Below are 23,129 nucleotides of genomic sequence, written 5' to 3'. Positions count from 1 at the left end.
GGACAGAGGCTGTGGCCTTCAACCAGTAGACTGGATGCTGTGATGTCGGCTTTGGGAACTTCTGTTCTGAATGTTGTTTGCTTACTCTTATTGTTTACACGATTTGTTTTTTTCTCTCTCTCTGCACGCTGGATGTTTGACAGTCTTTTCTTGTTTTTAATGGGTTCTACTGAATTTTTCTTTGTTTCGTGGGGGCCTGTAAGGTTGTATAAAGGATACATACTTTGATAATAAATGTACTTTGAACTTTTGAATTCCATTCTTCTTCTTGGTGTCTTGCTCCTTGGGTAGAACAATGGCAAAGCACCTGCAACCACTGCATAACTCTCCCGCTCTGGGAGCTCAACCTTCTGTGGACTGAAGGGACTGTCTCCATACTGTATGACTCTACGCAGATGATTTTTATTCTTGCTTCCAAGCTTAAATTGTAAAAAAAATACTGTGAATGGGACTTAGGAGGTGGAGTCCCTATTAACAATCAACCTGGGAAGATGAAATGATACTGTGTGTAGAAATACACTCCTACATTTGGCATTCTTTCTCTCTCTCTACTTGGACTATCCTGGTGCATCACTCTAGATCTTGTAAGAGAAACAACACCTTAATGTTGATCTCTGAATATATGTCAACCAATAGCAGAAAAGTGAGAAGCCATTAACTCAAAAGGTATTTTAATTTCTACAACCACATTAAGTTCTATCTCAGTAAATGGAAAACATTTATTGCAGATCTTCTGCATGTATTTTTGTCTGCTGCCTAGATGAAATGATAAAATGTATCTGAGTGATAAACCAGGTTAACGGAAAAGCAGTTGGCTGGAGGCCGCAGCTTCGCTTAAGTGTTCCAGTCTGCCTGCTTTACCTGTTAATCTTGTCAGTGCAGGACATTGTCAGCAGTTGTTCTCCCTGTAATACTCCATCCCACGTCTGGATGGAGTTGGAGGACCGGATTGGAATGGTGCCTTCTCCAGATTCAATCTTCGTTCTGAGGTGGCTCCGAACTCTCCTGCTCAATGGCCTGCTGTGTTGCACTGGAAAAAGAGAAAATACCGCTTTCAACTCACACACTGAAGCCTAGAGTGAAGAAGCATTCACCTGGAATTCTGACAGAATAATAAAGGTTGCAAGCACTGTTTTCTATTTGTGTGCATTTCTTGGCAACCCATTATAGGAAGGATGTGGAGGTTTTTGAAACAATACAGAAGAGGTTTACCAGGATGCCCCCAGGATTAGAGTATGTAATCTATAAGGAGAGTTTGGACAAACTTGGGTTGCTTTCTCTGGAGTGTCAGAGGGTGAGGAGAGACCTGAGAGAGATTTATACACTTATGAGAAAGGGTAAATGGTCAGAATCTTTTTCTCAAGGTGCAAATGATAAATATCAGAAAACTTACATTTAAGGTGAGGGGGGGAAGTTCAAAGCAGATGTGTGTAGATAGGCACATGCAGTGAATGGAGGGATATAAGTCATAATGAAGGGTCTAGGCCTGCAAGGTCAACTGCTTATTCCCCACCATAGATGCTGCCTGACCTGCTGAGCTGATGTGGATCATGATACCGGGGTTGAGAGTAGGGATAAGACCCCACTACCTATTTAAATGCTCCCAATGGCATGCATATCAAACAGCCTCTGACAAGCAAGTCCAGCCGCCACATGCTGCTTAGGCCCCAAGTCCTTAAATCTAGCAGAAAAGTTCTTACTAACAGGAGAAAGGGCAAAGGCACGTTACTAGCGCCTTAAAACCAATTGTTTTGGGCAGATGGGGCTTGTCAGCCGTGGTTGGCAGCTCATCCAGGATAAGGAAAACTCTGATCTCAGCCTTGTGGCTATAGCCACTCATGGGGAAGGCTCCGGGAGCAAACCCTGAGGAAAAATCTGGAGCTGGAGTCCCAAAGTCAGTCCTACATTGAATTCAACACTGACTGGCAACTCCTGCGACACCGCGGGTGCCAAACTGTATCAGTCTCTGCCGTTCCTTTTGGGATCATTAGCTGTGTGGAGGGGAGAGCCTGCTACACAGCTTGCTCTTTGTACTGTAATGTCCTGGCTTGTGTATCATGTTGGCAGCTAGCATGCAACTTCCATGATCGACCTTGACCAGTGGAGGTCCCCACGGATCACCTGCAGGCAGAAGGGATTCAATTCAATCTAGTATCATGTTTGGCACAGACACTGGGCCTGTCCCTGTGCTGCACTGGTATCTCCTGCATCCCAACTCACAAGAGTGAGGACAGAGAGCAACATCTTGTTCTTTAATGTGTGCTCCTGCTATCTATCTGATCTTTCCTAATCTGAGGAAAGACATCCTTGCCATAGAGGGAGTACAGAGAAGGTTCACCAGATTGATTCCTGGGATGGCAGGACTTTCATATGAAGAAAGAATGGATGAACTGGGCTTGTACTCGTTGGAATTTAGAAGATTGAGGGGGGATCTGATTGAAATGTATTAGATCCTAGAGGGATTGGACAGGCTAGATGCAGGAAGATTGTTCCCGATGTTGGGGAAGTCCAGAACGAGGGGTCACAGTTTGAGGATAGAGGGGAAGCCTTTTAGGACCGAGATTAGGAAAAACTTCTTCACACAGAGAGTGGTGAATCTGTGGAATTCTCTGCCACAGGAAACAGTTGAGGCCAGTTCATTGGCTATATTTAAGAGGGAGTTAGATATGGCCCTTGTGGCTACGGGGGTCAGGGGGTATGGAGGGAAGGCTGGGGCGGTGTTCTGAGTTGGATGATCAGCCATGATCATAATAAATGGCGATGCAGGCTCGAAGGGCCGAATGGCCTACTCCTGCACCTATTTTCTATGTTTCTATGTTTTCTATGTTTCTATCCTAGGGATTGGGTTTGGAGAGAGAAAGAGGAATTTGGGACAAAGTACCTTTTTCCTTAGACCAAATACTGAATGACTTTAGAGTTCCAAGACACATCAACTGTTCTTGGGATTAATGGCCATCTTGAGTCCAATCCTTGAGTGACATGCAGGCTTTTTTAATATTTTAAACAAAAGATGTGGAAAATGATGGGATTTGTAGTAGGGATATGTTAATGCATCAGCCCTTAGTCCTTTCAATCAGATGCAGGAAAGGGTTCCTATTAAAAAACGATTCAAACCAATAGATGCTGCCTGGCCTGCTGAGTCCCTCCAGCATTTTGTATGTGTTGCTTTGGACTTTCTCATGTTTCCTATTAAAATATTTGTCCTTTCTTCCCTGCATATCTTGGTGTAATCATCTCCCTTAAATAGCTGAGCAGAATGTCTTTCTGCAGAGGGACTGTTTAACTCAACTTCATCAATACCTTTCTTAATGTTATAAGACCATAAGTAGGCATCCATTAGCCTCATGAGACCATGGATTTGCATCTTGTAAGGTTTCCAGGGTGCAGGCCTGGGCAAGTTGTATGGAAGACCGGCAGTTGCCCATGCTGCAAGTCTTCCCTCTCCACACCACCGATGTTGTCCAAGGGAAGGGCATTAGGACCCATGCAGCTTGGCACCAGTGTCGTCACACAGCAATGTGTGGTTAAGTGCCTTGCTCAAGGACACAACATGCGGCATCGGCCAAGGCTCAAACTAGTGACCTTCAGATCACTAAACGAACACCTTAGCCACTTGGCCACACGCCAACACATAAGACCATAAGATATAGGAGCACAATTAGGCCATTTAGCCCATCAAGTCTGCTCCACCATTTCATCATGGCTGATCCAATTTTCCTCTCAGTCCCAATCTCCTGCCTTCTCCTCGTTCCCTTCATGTCCTGACCAATCAAAAACCTAACAAACTCTGCCTGAAATATACATAAAGACTTGGGTTCCACAGCTGCCTGTGACAATGAATTCCACAGATTCACCACTCTCTATCTAAAGAAATTCCTCCTCATCTCAGTTCTAAAAGGGTGCCCCTCTGTTCTGAGCCTGTGTCCTCTGGTCTTAGACTCTCCCACCACAGGAAATAATCTCCCAACATTCATCCTATAAAGACCTTTCACCATTCAATAGGTTTCAATGAGGTCACCCCTTATTCTTCTGAATTCCTGGGAATACAGACCCACAGCCATCAAATGCTCTTTTGTGACAAGCCATTCAATCGTGGAATCTTTTTCATGAAACTCCTTTGAATACTTTCCAGTTTCTGCGCATCCTGTCTAAGATAAGGGCCCCAAAACTCCTCACAATACTCCAAGTGAGGTCTCACCAGTGCTTTATGAAGTCTCAACATTACATCCCTGCTTTTATATTCTAGCCCTCTTGAAATGTATGCTAACATTGCATTTGCCTTCCTCACCAGCTGCAAATTAACCTTTAAGGAAACTTGCACAAGGACTCCCAACTCCCTTTGCACCTCAGATTCTTTTGTACTCTCTCTCCATTTAGAAAACAGTCAACCCTTTCATTTCTTCTACCAAAGTGCTTGACCATACACTTCCTGACACTGTATTCCATCTGCAATTTCTCTGCCCATTCTGCTAATCTGTCTAAGTCCTCCGGCAGCCTCCCTATTTCCTCAAAACTACCTGCCCCTCCACTTATCGTCTGCAAACTTTGCAACAAAGCCATTAATTCCATCATCCAAATCATCGATATATAACGTAAAAAGAATGGGTCCCAGCACTGACTCCTGTGAAACACCAGCAGTCACAGGCTGCTAGCCAGAAAAGACTCCCTTTATTCCCACTCTTTGTCTCCTGCCGATCAGCCACTGCTTTATCCATGCTGGAATTTTTCTGTAACAACATGGGCTTGTAGCTTGTTAAGCAGCTTCCTGTGTCACACCTTGTTAAAGGCCTTCTGAAAATCCAAGTGCACAACATCAACCGATTCTCTTTTGTCTATCCTGCTTGTTATTTCTTCAAAAAATTCCAACAGATTTGTTAGGCAAGATTTTTCCTTGAGGAAACCATGCAGATACGGCCTAATTCGTCATGTGCCTCCAAGTATCCTAAAATCTCATCCCTAATAGTTGACTCCAATATCTTCCCAGCCACTGAGATCAGACTAACTGACCATTAGTTTCCTTTCTTCTGCCCCTCTCCCTTCTTGAAGAGTGGAGTGACATTTCCAATTTTCCAGTCTTCTGGATCTATTCCAGAATATAGTGATTCTTCAAAGACATTATTAATGCCTTCACGATCTCTTCAGCAACCTCTTTTAGAAACCTGGGATGCACACCATCTGGTTCAGGTGACTCATCTACCTTCAGACCTAACAGTTTCTGAACCACCTTCTCTCTGGCAATGGTAACTTCACACACTTTATGACCCCTGACACCAGGAACTTCCACCATACTGCTAGTGTCTTTCACAGTGAAGACTGATGCAAAATACTTAATTCAGTTCGTCCTTCATTTCACTGTCCCCCATTACTACCTCTCCAGCATCATTTTCCAGTGGTCTGATATCCACTCTCACCTCTCTTCTACACTTTATGTATTTGAAGAAAGTTTTGGGAATCCACTTTAATATTATTGACTAGCTTACTTTTGTACTTCCTCTTTACCTTCTAAGTGACTTGTTTAGTTGCCTTCTGTTGGTTTTTAAAAGCTTCCCAATGTTCTAACTTCCCATTAATGTTTGCTCTTTTACATGCTCTCTCTTTGGCTTTTATCGCTTTGACTTCTCTTTTTAGCCACAGTTGTGTCATCTTTCCTTCAGAATACTGCTTCCTCTTGGGATGTATATATCCTGTGCCTTCTGAATTGCTTCCAGAAATTTCAGCCATTGCTGCTCTGTTGTCATCCCTGCCAGTGTTCTTTTCCAATCAATTCTGGCCAACTTCTCTCTTATGCCTCTGTAATTCCCTTTACTCCACTATAATCCTGACTTTAGCTTCTCCTTCTCAAATTTCAAGGTGAATTCGATCATAGTATGGTCACTTTCCCCTAAGGATTCTTTAACCTTAAGCTCTCTCATCGATTCTGGTTCATTGCACAACACTCAATCCAGAATAGCTGAACCTCTAGTGGGCTCAACCACAAGCTGCTCTAAAAAGTCATTTCATAGGCACTCTAGAAATTCCCCCTCCTGTAATCCAGCATCAACCTGATTTTCCCAATCTACCTGCATATTGAAATCCCCCATGCCTCTTGTAACGTTGCCCTTTTGACATACATTTCCTATCTCCCATTGCAATTTGTAGGCCACATTTTTACTACTGTTTGGGGGTCTGTGTACAATTCCCATCAGGGTCTTTTTATCCTTGCAGTTTCCTAGCTCTATCCACAATGATTCAACATCTTCTGACCCTATGTCACCTCTTTCTAACGATTTGATTTCATTTTTTACCAACAGAGCAATGTCTCCCCCTCTGCCTTCCTGCCTGTCCTTTTGATACTATATGTATCCTTGGACATTATGCTCCCAGCTATAAACTTTCAGCCATGATCCTGTGATGCCTAAAACATCATACCTGCCAATCTGCAACTGTGCTGCAAGTTCATCTACCTTATTCCGTATACTGTGCGCTTTCAAATACTCCTTTAGCTCTTTTCAAATTTGTCCATTTTATAAGTTGCAACTCATCTTGTTGACTGCAATTTTGCCCTATCAACAGCCTCTCCTCACTACACATTGCCTCTGTTTGTAAACCAGCTACCTCATCTTCAGCACTATTATCCGCCTTTCCTATGATACTTCTTGCATTGAATTATATGCAGCTCAGGACTTTACTCGCACTAGCTCAACCTTTTGATTCCTAACTTTGTCTGAGGTCTTACCAACATCTGCCTCCACAACCTCTCCACTAACTGTTCTGGCACTCTGGTTCCCATTCCCCTGCAACTCTAGTTAATTCCCTACCGTGCAATATTAATAAACATTTCTGCTAGGATATTTGTCCCCCTCCAATTCAGGCGCAGGTCCCACCTTTCTTGGAAGAGAGCCCAGTGATCCAAAAATCTTATGCCCTCTCTCCTACACCAACTCCTTAGCCATGTATTAAACTGTATAACCTTCCTAATTCTGGCCCCACTAGCATGTGGCAATCCTGAGATCACAACCCTGAAAATCCTGCCCTTTAACTTAGCACCTAACTCCCTATGCAGAACTTCGTCACTTGTCCTACCCACGTCATTTGTACCGACATGAATCATGACTTCTGGCTGTTCACCCTCCCACTTAAGGATGCTGAGGACATGATCCGAGATTTCCTGGGCCCTGGCACCTGGGATGCAACATACCATTCAGGAATCTCGTTCTCGCCAACAGAACCTCCTGTCCATTCCCCTAACTAAAGAACTCCCTATCACCACAGCATACCTGTTCTCTCACCTTCTCGTCTGAGTCACAGAGGCAGACTCAGTGCCAGACTTACACACTGTGACTTTCCTCTATAAAGTCATCCTCCCCAACAGTATCCAAAGTGATATACCTTTTGTTGAGGGGGATGGCCACAGGGGTACTCTGCACTGGCTCCTTAACCCCTTTCTCCTATCTGACTGTCACCGAGTTTCCTGTCTCCTGCACCTTGCATGTGACTACCTCTCTGTATGTCCTATCTAACAAACGTTCAGCCTCCCGAATGATCTGGAGTTCATCCAGTTCCAACTCCAATGTGGTGTGTTAGAAGCTGCAGCTGGAAGCACTTCTCTCAGTTGTAGTCATCGGAGACACTGGAGGTCTCCCTGCCTTCCCACATCCCGCAAGAGGAGCATTGCACTATCCTGCCTGGCATCCCTGCTGTCCTAGCTGAGCAGGTATAAAGAAGAGAACAAAAAAAATTATATTTAAGTTGCTGGTGAACGCAACAGGCCAGGCAGCATCTCTAGGAAGAGGTACAGTTGACATTTCGGGCTGAAGGGTCTTGGCCCGAAACGTCGACTGTACCTCTTCCTAGAGATGCTGCCTGGCCTGCTGTGTTCACCAGCAACTTTTATGTGTGTTGATTGAAAGTCCAGCATCTGCAGATTTCCTCGTGTTTGCGAACAAAAAAAATTAGCTTTTCTTTCCTTTGCTTTCTCTGACTGAAGCCTCTTTCGCAGAAACCTCGAGAGCTAAAGCCTCAAGATCACCACTCAGACAATGGCTGCTGCACTTGCCCCTACCTTCCTTTAATTTGCTCTTGCTAATCAATCCCAAATGCTGATAGGCCACTGGTCAAAGCTCTTTTTTTGCTGAACCAACCCTCTGCTGCCTTTTATCCCCAGGCAGCGGATCTGATTGAAGTCCCCTCCTCTCAAAACTTCCGATGTTCGGATTGGCCGCTGGTCAAAGCTCTTTTTCGCTGTACTGACACACTGCTGCCTTTCATCCTTGGGTAGTGGGCCTGATTATGTCCTTGACTTTTACAGTCATAGTATCATGCATCATGAGGACTGGCCCCTTGAACTCAGAAGGTCATCTCTGACCACTGAGCACCAATTTACACTAATCCCTCACTTATCGAATCTTATCCCACCCACACTCCATCAGCTCTCTCCGGATCTGACCACTCACACGCCAGCGGCTTCTTACAGTGGCTGGTCAGTCTAGCAATCCACACCCTCTTTGGGACGCGGAGGAAACCAGATCACCTGGAGGATACCCGTGAAGAATAACAGGGAAAACTCCAACAGATGCCACTGGAGGTCAGGATCGAACCCTGGTTGCTGCATGCACGAGGCAGTTCTCTACTAGCTGTGGCACCATGCGGGATAAAGTTCATCCTTTATTCAACGCGTGCTGCAGTGGAATAATTGTGGGTTCAATCCACAGCAGAAAGTCAGTTTTATGCATCAATGGTATTGAAGCAAAGGTAAATACATGCATATTGTATACGTTTGCACACACGGTGATATCAAAAATCTGACAGGGTGTGGAGAGGTAAAACTCGTTCCTCTGCTGTCTTGCTCCAATATGCGCCTCTGATCGTTATCCCAATCAAATAGCCAGAAGTCAAGTATAACAATCCTCAAATTAAAAAAAAAAGTTTACTGCATACTAAGACATCAAAGTATATTTAACAGCAAATCTGACAACAGCAAATCAGCCTGGGATGAATGATTAATGCTTTCTTTCCCTTGAACGTGTGTAAACATAGTTTCTTCAAATATATTATGTGTTAATGTACATGCTGTAAGCAATGTTAAATTTGTTTCTATTTAAACATTCCTGCCGTTGAATTCTGGTGGATTACAAATTGGGATTATAAACCACATTTACTTGCAAATTTCTTATTTTCTTAATTTATATCACAGAGGAATCCATCAGTTGTTGAGGCAACTTTGGGGAACCTTAGCCAAAAAGAAAGCATGATTTAATATTTCCTAGCATAATTAGAGAAAACATACTCATTTGAAGTTTATGATTTAATTGAATGGAATTTTGTTACTGGAAGCAAAGGAAACAGCTGGTTACAATGGATTTGCAGAAAATAATTAAGCAGCTAATTAACTGTGAGAAGTGACACAAATCTATGAGGGAATGTCATCAGATATTTACAAAATCTCAGATTTTAAAAAGCTGCTTTTTTTCATGTGAATGAATAATTTGCCAAAGGTGCTACGTTTTATAGAGAGCACCACTGAGGAGTATCAAAGGCTAGATGGCGTAGAAAATGGTCATCCTTGAAATGGGCCTCTAAACAAGGGCTGGTTGTGTCTTTGTCCACATGGGTCCTTGTGACGACAGCGCTTGGTAAACTCACTCTTTACACGCGCACACTTACACGCACACAAACGTTGGCTTGTCATTCTGCTGTGGTTGCACTGAGTGTGCGCACGTCAATGTCTCCCCCCCCCCCACCCCCCCCCGGTATATCCTCATAAGGGGTCCTAAACCAAGCTGATGCACACAGGTCGACTATATGGTGCCATTCCCACCATACACGGTGGAAAATTCAATTTTTTTTAGTAATGGGGATGTGTAAATGTGTATAGATTGTTTGTATGCTGTATTTAAGTTAGATTCTTCTGTTTATTTTGTAATATTATTGTGACTACATTGTGGGGTGCATCATATTCTAATTCATGAGTAGCTTTAAGCTAACCTTGTGGATAATTAAAGAAGTTATGAAGTTATGTCCTGGTGCCTAATAAATGGGGTTCATCACCCTCAGTAGGAAACAGAGATAAAGGCTGCTAAGAGTTCATACTGGACAAACATAAAATGGAGCTATTATTGTGTTTTCAGGTAGATATCATTTTGTAAAAATTTATAAGCCTCCTTTTTGCTATTCTTGCTCATTTTTGTAAGTTTGATTTTTGACACACCCAAGTAACATCTTGCATTAAAGTGCTAAGTGACTCCAACCATTTTTTCTTTGGTCATAACCCACGTATCTAACAGCTCTATTATTCCTGGTGCGTGGCCAAGTGGTTAAGGCATTCGTCTAGTGATTTGAAGGTCGCTAGTTCGAGCCTTGGCTGAGGCAACGTGTGTGTGTCCTTGAGCAAGGCACTTAACCACACATTGCTCTGCGACGACCCTGGTGCCAAACTGTATGGGTCCTAATACCCTTCCCTTGGACAACATCGGTGGCGTGGAGAGGGGAGACTTGCAGCATGGTCTGCAACTGCTGGTCTTCCATACAACCTTGCCCAGGCCTGCGCCCTGGAAACTTTCCAAGGTGCAAATCCATGGTCTCATGAGACTAGCGGATGCCTATCAACTATTATTCCTGGGACACATGGGAAGGGTGGTAAGGAGGGATGGCGATGTGAGGAATGAAGCAACTTCATTGGCTCATGTAGAGTATTCCACATTCCACATATTGCAAATGCACAGTGATGATGTAGTGAAGAAGATGCTACAATTTACAGAAGTTACAAGAGTGCTATTTCACATATGATGCAAACACAAGAGATTCTTCACAGGCTGGAAATCTTAAGAAAGATACAGAAAATGCTGGAGGAACTCTGCAGGTCAGATGGCATCCATGGAGAGGAATAAACAGTTGATGGAGAATGCTGTCTAGAGGGCTTCCCATAGTTGAAATCATCTCATCTCAACCTGTTTGGCTCTGTGGTTTAAAGGGAGGTTCACTGACTCTGTGGCTGTGAACTTACTTTCAGGGACTCTGCGGTTCATGTTCTGTGTATTATTGTTTACTTTTCTAGTTGTTTGCACAATTGTTTTTTTACGCACATTACAATGTTTGTCAGTCTTTGATGTGTGTGTGTGGCTCTTCATGGATTCTGTTGTGTTTCTTTGATTTGTGGCTGCCTGCAACAAGATGAATGTCAAGATTGTATATCGCATATATACTTTGATAATAAATTTACTTTGAACTTTGAACTTTTTGAAGCAATTGACACTACCATGAAATAATAACAGGTAGATTTTGTGAGGGTGAAGGCTGTGGAATGTCCCACTGTGACTGATTAGGATGCTGACCAAAATCCAATGAAACTTCGTCCAAAAGCCTACAGCTGACAATCCTATAAAAGGAATTTATAATACTTCAGTGTTCCCACAGTCCATGTCTTATATGTTTTTTATGCATTTCCAAGTTATACAATAACTCAGTATATCCAGAGCTGATATAACATCTTGATACTTACATTCAGCTCTCGCTTCTCGGTGGGAGTTCAGGCGAGCATCTCCACATGGTGGTGTACTGATGTACAGATGGAAAAGGATACTTTCTTTCAGCTTGTAGCCTCCCTCTTTTCGATGAACAAAGATTGAACGTTCCCAGTCATCTGGCTGTTTCCTTTTGGAAGCACAGAGATTAGATCAGTGCCATAATTAAATTAATTCTCACTGAGAAAACTGTATTAGGTTCTCAATAGGAGAAGCTTATCTAAATTGTTGGATTTACTTTTATAACATTAATCTTGACAGAATTTGAAATTAATGCCAGTGTTTGCACAAAGAGCTGTTTGCTTTTGTAACTGAATTCATTTACAATTTGGTGTTTATTTTAGAAAATATCTTCCTGCACTCCAAGCATAGCCTAATGACTTTTGGCCATTTAATTGTTGCAATCACTTCTTTAGCACAATAAGCTGTCACATAAATCACGCCAAACTAAATGTTAAGGTTAAATTTCCTGTATTTGATTTTCAGATCGGGAGTTCGTTGATTGCAAATTGATTTTCCACCTTTTACTTGCGATAATCTTGTGCATTCAGGCTTTACATGAAGTAATCCCCATTTACCCAAACTGAATACCTGGACAAGTTTGGTCCAGTCCAAATTCATTGAGGGAACTTTATGGCTGATAGACTCTGTTAGGAGCTTGAGGAGATTTAGTACAGAATGTCACCAAAGACTCTTGCTAATTCCTGCAGGTACACGTTGGAGAGCATTCTGATTGGTTTCACTAGAGCCTGGTATGGAGGTTCCAATAATAAATTGCAAGAGGCTGTAGAGGGTTGTAGATTCAGCCGGTAATATCATGGGGCACAACTCTCCCCACCATCGAGGACATGCTCAGGAAGGTAGCATCCATCACGAAGAACCCTCACTATCAGGGTCATGCCCTCTTCTTACTCCTATCACTGGCGAGGAGGTCCAGGAGCCGGAAGACCCACATTCAATAATTTAAGAACAGCTTCTTTCCTCCACCATTGTATTTGATGGCTCTGGAGCAGTACTCACTGGAATTCAGAAGAGTGAGTGAGGATCTCATTGAAACTATTCAAATTGAAAAGTCTCAATAATGTGGATGTAGAGAGGATGTCTCCTCTGGCGGGGAAATCTAAGACCAGAGGACACAGCCTCAGGTTAGAGAAATGTCTTTTTAGGGTGGAGATGAGGAGGAATTTCTTTAGCCAGAGAGTGGTGAATCTGTGAAATTTGTTGCCATAGGCAGCTGTGGAGGACAAGTTATTGAGTGTGTTTAAGACAAAGGTTGATAGATTCTTGATTAATCAGGGCATGAAGGAATACAGGAATAAGGCAAGAGATTGGGGCTGAGAGGGAAAATGGATCAGCCATGACAAAATGTTTGGAGCAGACTCGATGGGTCAAATAGCCTAACCTGCTCCTATATCTTATGGTCTTATATGTGAGCTATAATAATAAAGAGACCATCTTTGAATTTGCTACGGTAATTATACACATATTAGGGCAGACAATGTGTGGTTATATTTTGTTACAGTTTGTGTGGTCTGTAGAACAGCAAGTTGTTAGCTTTCCAGGAACACATTTCAGTTTCTCTAATCTATTTTTGATTTCTCTCTATTTTTATTTATAGAAATTTCTATATATTTCTCTAATCATTCTCTGCCTTAATGGTAGAGACTTGTAAATAAATCCTAAGTCACCTGCTTGATGGGTAGTCTCCAGCCCCTTGGTATGAACATTGAATTCTCCAACTTCCAGTAATTCCCTCCCCCTCCCTTCGCCATCCCAGTTTCACTCAACCCCCTCCCCCAGCTGCCTATCACCTCCCTCATGGTTCCGCCTCCTTCTACTACCCATTGTGCGTTCCCCTATTCCTTCTTCACCTTTCCTGCCTATCACCTCCCTGCTTCCCCTCCCCCACCCCTTTATATTTCCCCTTACTGGTTTTTCACCTGGAACCTACCAGACTTCTCCTTCTCCCCCTCCCCCCCACCTTCTTTATAGGGCCTCTGCCCCTTCCCTCTACAGTCCTGACGAAGGGTTCCGGCCCGAAACGTTGACTGATCATTTCCACGGAGGCTGCCCGACCTGCTGAGTTCCTCCAGCGTGTTGTGCGTGATGTTAACTCTGCTCTGCTCTCCCTTGTCCTGCTATCTACTTCCAAGAGTTTCTATCTCTGTTGAACTGATGGTCTGCTGAACTATCTTTATGTTTACTGTATATTAATTTCAAAAAACTTTTCCAGAGCTTTCAAATTGTCCCTTGAATGTAAAGGCAACATTTGAATGCTCCTGAGCATTAAGTTAACTGAAAACTTGGTCTTCTTTTAATAAACGTTATTCTGTAACATTCATTGGCTTTTAAGCCCATAAGACATAGGAGCAGAATTAGCCATTCAGCCCATCGAGTCTGCTCCATCATTCCATAACGGCTGATTTATTATCCCTCTGAATCCCATTCTCCTGCCTTCTCCAGATATCCTTTGATGCCCTGACTAATCAAGAACCTATCAGTTATGCTTTAAGTATACCCAATGACTTGTTCTCCACAGCTATCTGTGGCAATAAATTCCACAGGCTCACCACCCTCTCACTAACGAAATTCCTCCTCACCTCTGTTCTAAATGGACATTCTTCTATTCTGAGGCTGTGCTCTCCTGTCCTAGACTCTCCCATTGTATGAAACATCTTCTCCATATCCTCTCTAACTAGCCTTTCAATATTTCATCGGTTTCAATGAGATCACCCTCCCAATTCTTCTAAACTCCAGTGAGTACAAGTCCTGAGGCTCCAAATGCTCTTCATACCTTAACACTTTCATTCCCAGGATCATTCTCATGAATCTCCTCTGGACCTTCCCCTATACCAGCAAATCCTTTCATTGATAAAGGGCCGAAAACTGCTGATAATACTCCAATTGATCTAAATTGGAGGTGATATTCCATCTTGCAGATAGAGAGCCAAGATAGATCAGCTACAACAGCAGAAAATATTAGATTTTTTGGCATTTCTTAAATGTGCCAGGTGTTGGATCGCAATACCATCTGCTTTCATTGGTAAGAGTAATAAAATATAGCACCCCTTCTGACACTGTTACAGAGAAACTAACTTAATCAGTATGCTTTATAAATCTCGGCACTTGCTTTACTTTGCTACTATTTCACCAATGTTGCTATTGCACTGGGCATATTCTTGCTTGTTGTTTAGTTAGATACAGTAAACATCAGCAATTGTTATGGTTCAATCGAGTAGATGTTGTGGCCAGGAAGGTACACTAATGACTCTACTTCCTCGTAAGACAAAGGAAAATTGACATGTCCCCATTGTCCCTCACCAATTTTAATAGATACATCACAGCCTGGGATTTCAACTGCTCTGCCTGAGACCACAAAAAAATTGCAGAGTCGTGGACTCAGCTCTGTCCTTCATGGAAAGCATCTGCCATGTACTTTGTGGGCACTTCCTACTGCCTTGGAAAAGCAGCCAGAAGAATCAAAGACCCCTTCTGTCCTGGATGTTCTTTCCTCTTCTCCCTCCCCACGGTAAAAGGTGCAAAAACTTGAAAACAGGTATCATCAGGCTCAACAAGAGCTCTACCCTGCTGTTATAAGACCATTGAATGGGCCTCTTGTATAAAATGGACTCTTGTCTTCACACTTTTCCTCATCACAGTCCCGGCACCTTTTTGTCTACTCGCACTGTTTTTCCCCATTACTATAATAGCATATTCTGCATGTTTTGGCATTTCCCTTCAACTTCCTCAATGTGCTTATGTTTCGTAATGATATATATAGATGCCATGTAAAACAATGCTTTTCTGGACGTGACAATAATAAACCAATTATCTTTAAAAAGAACAGTTGATGGCTACACTGGGCCTTGCTGAAGTTAAAAATAAAACCCTGTCCATGAAATTCATCCCCTGTTTGTGGCACTGTTTAGGCTTTTGAATAGCTTTCCTGGATTGTACTCTGCCTCTGAAAATGAATTTTGGAAACAGAGGACAGCATGCTGAAACATTAAAGACATTAGCAACTGCATTATGTTGGAATCCGGAACAACAAACAATCTGATGTGGGGTTTTGACGTGAGACATTGACGATTCATTTCTCAACACAAATGCTGCTTGACTCGCTGAGTTGCTTGATGCTGAAATAGAGCATTTCCAGGCAGGAATGCACAAAGGCTGAATTCTGTTTCATTCCACGGTACAAGGGTTGGAGTCTAATTAGTTGGCTTTTTCAAAGAACTAATCAGATACTGGTTTGATGGACTAACTGACCTCATTCTATCATTCCATGATTTTTTTTAGACAAGGTAAAATGGTGCAGTTGTTGACTGTAGAGTGGAAAAAATAGTCTTGCTTGACTTCATTATCATTAGTGTTTTTTCTGAGTTTAAGAGATGTGGCTACCTTGTGAAGAAAGGCCTGATTTCTCAGCTGTCTTAGACGTCGTGAATAGCAAAATCAGTTCACGCTGAACCAGACGGCAGGTGAAATCTACGGTGGAAGGACCGCAGATTTATCTCAATGGATTTGAAATTACACAATCAAAGATAACAACTCATGAACTATGCCATTTAGCACTTTCTATTAACCCTTCCTGGTTTGAAAAGGCCCCCAGTTTAACCATTACAATGCTCAGATAAATGAAGAAGCTACATCTTCTGGAATACATCTTACTACTCTTTAATTTATTTGCGGTAATATTACTTTATGTGTTGTGTGTATGTTATACGTACTCTGTTGTGCACCTTGGTCCAGAGGAACGTTGTTACATTTAGTGATATACATATATACTGTTAAATGACAATAAACTCAAATTTGAACTTGACTGGGGTTCAAAATTAACCTTTCTCCTCTAATGCTGCTTTGGCACAAGATGTTAGTTGGCTTTTACAGATCTACAGAAAACGGGAAGTTTTACAAGTAATTAAAATATAAATTGCAAATGACCTTTGACCCTGCTGTTTCATCTTGATGTTGGAGTATTTAGATATGTTATGAATACTTCCATTCCACTGTGACTGATAGCTTATTTCTATCTCAGTTGAACCACTTTCTTAAAAGTGAAATCTGATTGATGTCCAATGCTGTTTTTTTTTGAAAAAGCAGAGTTTCTTTTACTTGGTCTTAAATTTGGTGGAGAATTTTCTCATTCATTCCAATATTGCTACTTGGTCTTATCACTGTGGGGTGTAAATATAGAATGTTGACAGTACAGTGCGAGAACAGGCTGTTATCTGTGCTGACCAGAGGGTGATGAAAGTATGGAACAAGCTGCCAGCAGAAGTCGTGGGTAAGGGTTCGATTTCAACGTTAAAAAGAAATTTGGGTAGGTACCTGAATAGGAGGGGTGTGGAAGGACATAGCTAGGTGCAGATCATCAGGACTAGGTTGGACTGGATGGGCCAAAGGGCCATTTCCTTTCCTGTAGTGTTTGATGACTTTATGACCTTGATACCAAATTAAACTAGTCCCATCTGTTTGCATGAGATTCATATTCCACCATTTCCAGCATGTAAATGTGCCTCTCGAAATGCCCCGTAAACATTACTAATGTATTTGCTTCCAGCACACTCCAGCTGTGTGTCCCAGGCACCTACCACTCACACATCTCCTTTAAATTTCCTCCTCTCGCCTTAAAGCCATGCCCTCAAACATTTAACATTCCCACCCTGGGAAAAAGACTCTGATGGTCCATCCTATCTATAGCGCTCGTCGTTTTATATACTGTTACCAGGCTGCCTCTCTCCTTATAGCTTATAACCTATCTGTAGCGCTCGTCATTTTATATACTGTTACCAGGCTGCCCCTCAGTTTTTGACACCTCAGAGAAAATAATCCAGGCTTGTCCAACCTCTCCTTATAGCTTATAACTCCAATCCAGGCAACCTCCTGGTGAACCTCTTCTTCATCCTCTCCAAAGTGCCCTCATCCTTCATGTAACACAGTGAACAGAACGAGACAAAATACTCTGAACGTGGTCTATCCAATATTGTATACAATGCAACAAAACCACCACACTTTATACTCAATAACTCATCAATGAAGGCAAGCATGTCATTTCCCTTCAATAAACCTCAAGGTGGTATACAGTAATGTGCAGTACATATACTTTGAGAATAAATTTACTTTCACTTTGACTTTGCCTTCTTTACCACAGAGGGATCGTGGGGTACAGGCCCTTAGCTCCCTGAAAGGGACAACACAAGTAGATAGAGAGCTAAGGGCTTGTACCCCACGATCCCTCTGTATGTCAGGGTTCCCCAGGGCCCTGCCATTTATGTATACATTACCCTTACATTTGATCAAACCTCACACTTGTCCAGATTAAACAATTTTCCCACCTATCTCTCCAACTGATCTATAGCCTGCTGCCTCCTTTGATAACTTCACTATCAACCCGAAGTCGTGGTACATATTGGTACCAACGACATAGGAAGGAAAAGGGAGGAGGTCCTGAAAACAGAATATAGGGAGTTAGGAAGGAAACTGAGAAGCTGGACCTCAAGGGTAGTAATATTAGGATTATTGTCTGTGCCACCGTGACAGTGAGGATGAGAGTAGAATGAGGTGGCGGATAAATGCGTGGCTGCAGGATCGAAGCGAAGCAGGGATTCAGATCTCAAGATAATTGGGATGTCTTCTGGGGCAGATGTGACCTGTATTAAAGGGTTGGGTTGCACTTGAATCGAGGGGGCGCAATATTCTTGCGGGCAGGTTTACTGGAGCTGTTGGGAGTGGTTTAAACTAGTATGGCGGGGGTTGGGAACTGGGATGATAGAGCTGAGGATGACCCAGCAGGTTTACAAGTAGATGATGTAATATGTCCTATGAATGTAATGAAGGACAAGCCAATGATTGGGTACAAAGGCAGACAAAGCGAAGAATTAAGTTGTGCCCCAGAGTCAAAATTTAAAAGTGCGAAGAATACAGGACTGAAGGTGCTGTATCTAAATGTGCATAGCTTTTGGAATAAGGTGGATGAACACGTGATGCAATTAGAGACTGGTCGATATGACATGGTGGGCGTCACTGAGTTGTGGCTGAAGGAAGGCCATAGTTGGGAGCTTAACTTCAAAGGATATACTTTGTATCAAAAGAACCGACAGGAAGGCATAGGCGGTGGTGTAGCTCTGATGCAGGAGATGAAATTACATCTTTAGAAAGTGTTCATAAGGTCACTGAATGGTGTATCTTTGTGGGTGGAGCTAAGAAACTGTAAGGGTAAAAATAACCACTATGAGAATCATGTATAGGCCTCCAAATAGTAGCCAGGATGTGGGGTTGAGATTGAAAAGGGAGTTGGAAAAGGCAAGTAATAAGGGTAATGACACAATTATAATGTGGGCTTCAATATACAGAGGGATAGGAAAATTAGGTTGGTTTTGGATTGCAAGAGGGGGGATTTGTTGAATGCCTACGAGGTGGCTTTTTAGACCAGCTTGTGCTTGAGCCTACTTGAGGTAAGGCTATCTTAGATTAGCTGTTGTTTAATAACCTAGATGTTGTGAGGGAACTTGATGTAAAGGTACCCTGAGGAGGCAGTGATCATAATATGATTGAGTTCATACTGCAATTTGAGAGGGAGAAGCCTAAGTCAGATGGAAAGTATCGCAATGGAAAAATGGAATTACAGAGGCATGAGAGAGGAGCTTGCCCAGGTGGATTGGAGGAGGATACTGGCAGGGGTGACGGCAGAGCAGAGATGGCTTACATTTCTGGGAAGAGTTCACAAGACGCAGGATAGATCTGCTCCACAGAGGAAGGAAGTTAAGGACTTCATAAAAGCCAAGGAAAGGGCATATAAGGTAGAAAAAGTGAGTGGGAAGTTGGATGATTGGAAAGCTTTTAAAATCCAACAAAAGGCAACTAAAGAAGCCATAAGAAGGGAAAAGATGAAATATAAGGGCAAACTAGCCAATAATGTAAAGCAGGATACTAAAAGTTTTTTCAGTTACATAAAGAGTAAAAGGGAGGTGAGAGTTGATATTGGACCACTGGAAAATGATGCTGGTGAGGTAGTAATGGCGGACAAAAAAGTGGCAGATGAATTTAATGTGTACTTTGCACCTGCCTTCACTGTTGAAGACACTAGCTGTATGCCAGAGGTCTGTGAGTGTCAGGGAGCAGGAGTGAGTGCCATTGCTATTACAAAGGAAAAGGTGCTGGGCAAACTCAAAGGTCTTAAGGCGGATCGGATGAGTGAGGTTGCTGAAGAGATAACGGATGCATTGGTCATGATCTTTCAAGAAACTTGATTCTGTCATGGTCCCGGAGGACTGGATAATTGAAAATATCACTCCACTCTTTTAGAAGGCAGGAAGGAAATTATAGGCCAGTTAGACTAACTTCAGTGGTTGGGAAAGTGTGGGAGTCTAGTAGTAGGATAAGGTTTCTGGGTACTTGGAAAGTAATGATAAAATAAGTCAAAGTCAGTATGGTTTCTGTAAAGGGAATTCTTACTGGACTGTTAGAGTTCTTCGAGGAAGTAACAAGCAGAGTGGACAAAGGAGAGGCAGTGGATGTCATTTACTTGGATCTTCAGATGGCATTTGATAAGGTGCCACACATGAGGCTGCTTCACAAGATAAAATCCTATGGTGTTACAAGAAAGATACTGGCATGGATAAAAGAATGGCTGACAGGCAGGAGGCAGTGAGTGGGAATAAGGGGGGCCTTTTCTGGTTGGCTGCCAGTGACTAGTGGTGTTCCACAGGGGTCAGTATTGGGACCGCTACTTTTCATGTTGTTTGTCAATGTTTCAGATAATGGAATTGATGGCTTTATGGCAAATTGGAAGAATGGGCAAAAAAAATGGCAGATGGAATACAGTTTTGGGAAATGTATGATAATGCATTTTCGTAAAAGGAACAATGGTGCACACTATTATCTAAATGGGGAGAAAGTCCAAACTTCAGAGGTGCAAAGTGACTGAGGAGTCCTCGGGCAAGACTCTCAGAAGATTAATTTACAGTTGAGTCTGTGGTAAAGAAGGCAAATGCAGTGTTGGTATTTATTTCAAAGGAAATAGAATACAAAAGCAGGGAGCTAAAGCTGAGGCTTTATAAGGCACTGGTCAGGCCAAATGTTGAAGGGAGTAGATAAGGAGGATGTGGAGAGGATGTTTCCTATGTTGGGGGTGTCCAGCACCAGAGGGCACAGCCTCAAAATTGAGGAGGGACCTATTAGAACAGAGGTAAGTAGGAAGTTTTTGGTCAAAGAATGGCCAGTCTGTGGAGTGCTCTGCCACTGATTGCGGTGGAAGCCACGTCCGTGGAAATATTTAAAACAGAAATTGATAGTTTCTTGATTGGTCAGGTTGTCGAAGAATATGGCGAGAAGGCAGGTGTATAGGGTTGAGTGGGATCTGGGATCAGCCATGATGGAATGGCGGAGCAGACACGATGGGCTGAATGGCCTAATTCTGCTCCTATGTTCTACAGTCTTATTCACAACTTCACCAAGTTTTGTGCTATCTGCAAATGTACCATCTACATTTTTGTCCAAATTATGCAGGTATTCAAACTCACATTGTCAGATGAATGGTTGAAGCCTCTGGATCTCAGTTCATTATTTGCCTGGCTAGGGTTGGATTCCAGCTTATAGAACTGCATATTAGGTTTTAGCTTTTCTCCCAAATGAACAATCTACTTGCCCTGGTGTGATAATGAACCAATGGAAAGTCAAAGTATTATGCATGGCAATCAATAAGTGGCTATAAGGAGGTGAACCATAGTGTAAAATCTGTGAGACAGGTATTTCAATGTGGAGCCTTTCCTGAGAGCATGGGTTCATTTGAGAAGATTAGTAAATTGGCAAATTGCTTCATTATTGTCATATGTACCAAGTACAGTGAGAAATGGTGTTTGCATGCCGGCAAACAGATAATTTCAAAACATAAGAAATTCCAGGAGGTTCAAGGGAAAAACAATAGTAGAATATAGAACATAGTATTACAATTACAGTTACAAAAAAAGTGTAGTGCAGGCAGACAATAAGGTGCAAAGCCCTGAGGAGGTAGATTGTGAGGTCAAGAGGTCCACTCATAACAGTGGGATTGGAGCTGTCTCTGAGCTTGATGGTAAGTGCTTTCAGACGTTTGTATTTTCTGCCTAATGGGATGAGGGAAATGAATTTCTGGTTTCTGAGGGGTCTTTGACTTTGCTTCGCCAAGGTAACAAGAAGTGTAGACAGATCCATCGAGGGGAGGCTAATTTACATGATGTCCAGACTGGCAAGGGTCCTTGATTATACTTGTTGCTTTGCTGAGGCAGTGAGAAGTATATATAGAGTTCATAGAGGGAAGGCTGGTTTCCATGGTGTGCTGCACTGTGTGAAAAACTCTCTATAGCTTCTTGTGGTCTCAGGCAGCGATACCAAGCCGTGATGCATCTGGATAGGATATGCCTATGGTACATTGATAAAGATTGGTCAGAATCAATAGAGTCACCCCAAAATTATTCACATTGGAATGCTCCATCCGAACTCTTTCGACGTTGAAGCAGCTTACTGTGATGCTGGAAAACATCACCAAACAAACAAATTGATTACAGCACCCAGTTCTCTGATCGATGCACCCAAAGAATCTTTCGATCTTGTCGTCCTTCATTTGTTTTATAAATGTAATGATGGCGAATAACTTCTGCTATTAGTCAGGAAAATACAATGGGTCCCAAAGGAGAAGTTTTTTTGTGGAACACTTTTTTTTGTATTAATCTAGAGGAATAGAAACAATCATATTGGTTTTGCATCTCATTACTTTTCCAGAAGTACATTGCCCAAAACATAGTTGAGAGGATGCGTGAGGAATATATCAGGCCGTATCTTATTGACGATGGCGAGGAGGGGGACACCTTGACATCCACCGCATTAAACTTGTTTCAATCTCCTTTTCTATCAAGGAATTTAAACCAATCCGTTTCCAATCCATTTTTCAGCTTCAAATTTAACTTGTGCTGGGGTTGTCAACTTCCAACTACTTGTTATGAACTGTCCGGGAGAAATATCTCCTGCCTTTGTGTGGGCTCATTTTGAGGAAATAGCTTGCATTTCATTTGCACTTCTTTGCCTCCTCAGTATATCAATCCCAAGGCACATCCCTGTCAAACTTTGATGCGTTATCATTTTTGTTTTATGGCTAAACATGCAAACCAATTTGTTTCCACAGCTAGTACATGATTGAAGTAGCCAGAATACTTGCTGTATATATGTTGGTTTTGCACAAGACTCCATTGGTTTAGGTTGAATTCCACCTTGGGGTCATTCACCTGAATACAGTTCTCTATCACAGCCAAAATTGAGATTGTACATATAGATATGAGTTTGTAGATAGGGTGGACAGTTACAATCTTTTTCCCCAGAGTAGAAATATCAAGTACAAGAGGATATGCATTTAAGGTGAGAGGGGAAATTTTAAGGAGACATGAAGTGTAAGTTTTTTATACAGAGAGTGGCAGGTGCCTGCAATGGGCTAGCAGGTATCATGGTTGAAGCTGATATGATGGGATTATTTCAGAGACAATTAGACAGATATATGAATCAGCAGGGAATAGAGGGGTGTGAATCATGTACAGGCTGAAGTGATTTAGCTTAATTCAGCATCTAATTAGGCTGTAGTTCCTTTGTTGTACTGCTCTG

General features: G+C 42.4%; 1 protein-coding gene across 1 annotated transcript in view; it reads right to left on the bottom strand.

The window, feature by feature from the left end:
• The window catches only part of adarb2 (adenosine deaminase RNA specific B2 (inactive)), an 819,996-nt gene that overhangs the window by 99,433 nt on the left and 697,434 nt on the right, over positions 1–23,129 (bottom strand). Inside the window, exons 7-8 of the mRNA XM_072252060.1 lie at positions 11,477–11,628; positions 862–1,030 (exon numbers count right to left, since the gene is read on the bottom strand). Coding sequence (XP_072108161.1) covers positions 862–1,030; positions 11,477–11,628 — 321 coding nt within the window. The remainder of the gene's footprint in view (positions 1–861; positions 1,031–11,476; positions 11,629–23,129) is intronic.

Source organism: Mobula birostris, chromosome 3 (assembly GCF_030028105.1).
Source record: "Mobula birostris isolate sMobBir1 chromosome 3, sMobBir1.hap1, whole genome shotgun sequence".
Lineage (NCBI taxonomy): Eukaryota > Metazoa > Chordata > Chondrichthyes > Myliobatiformes > Myliobatidae > Mobula > Mobula birostris.
Note: the sequence above shows the minus strand (reverse complement) of the source record. Positions and strands in the feature narration are given on the sequence as shown.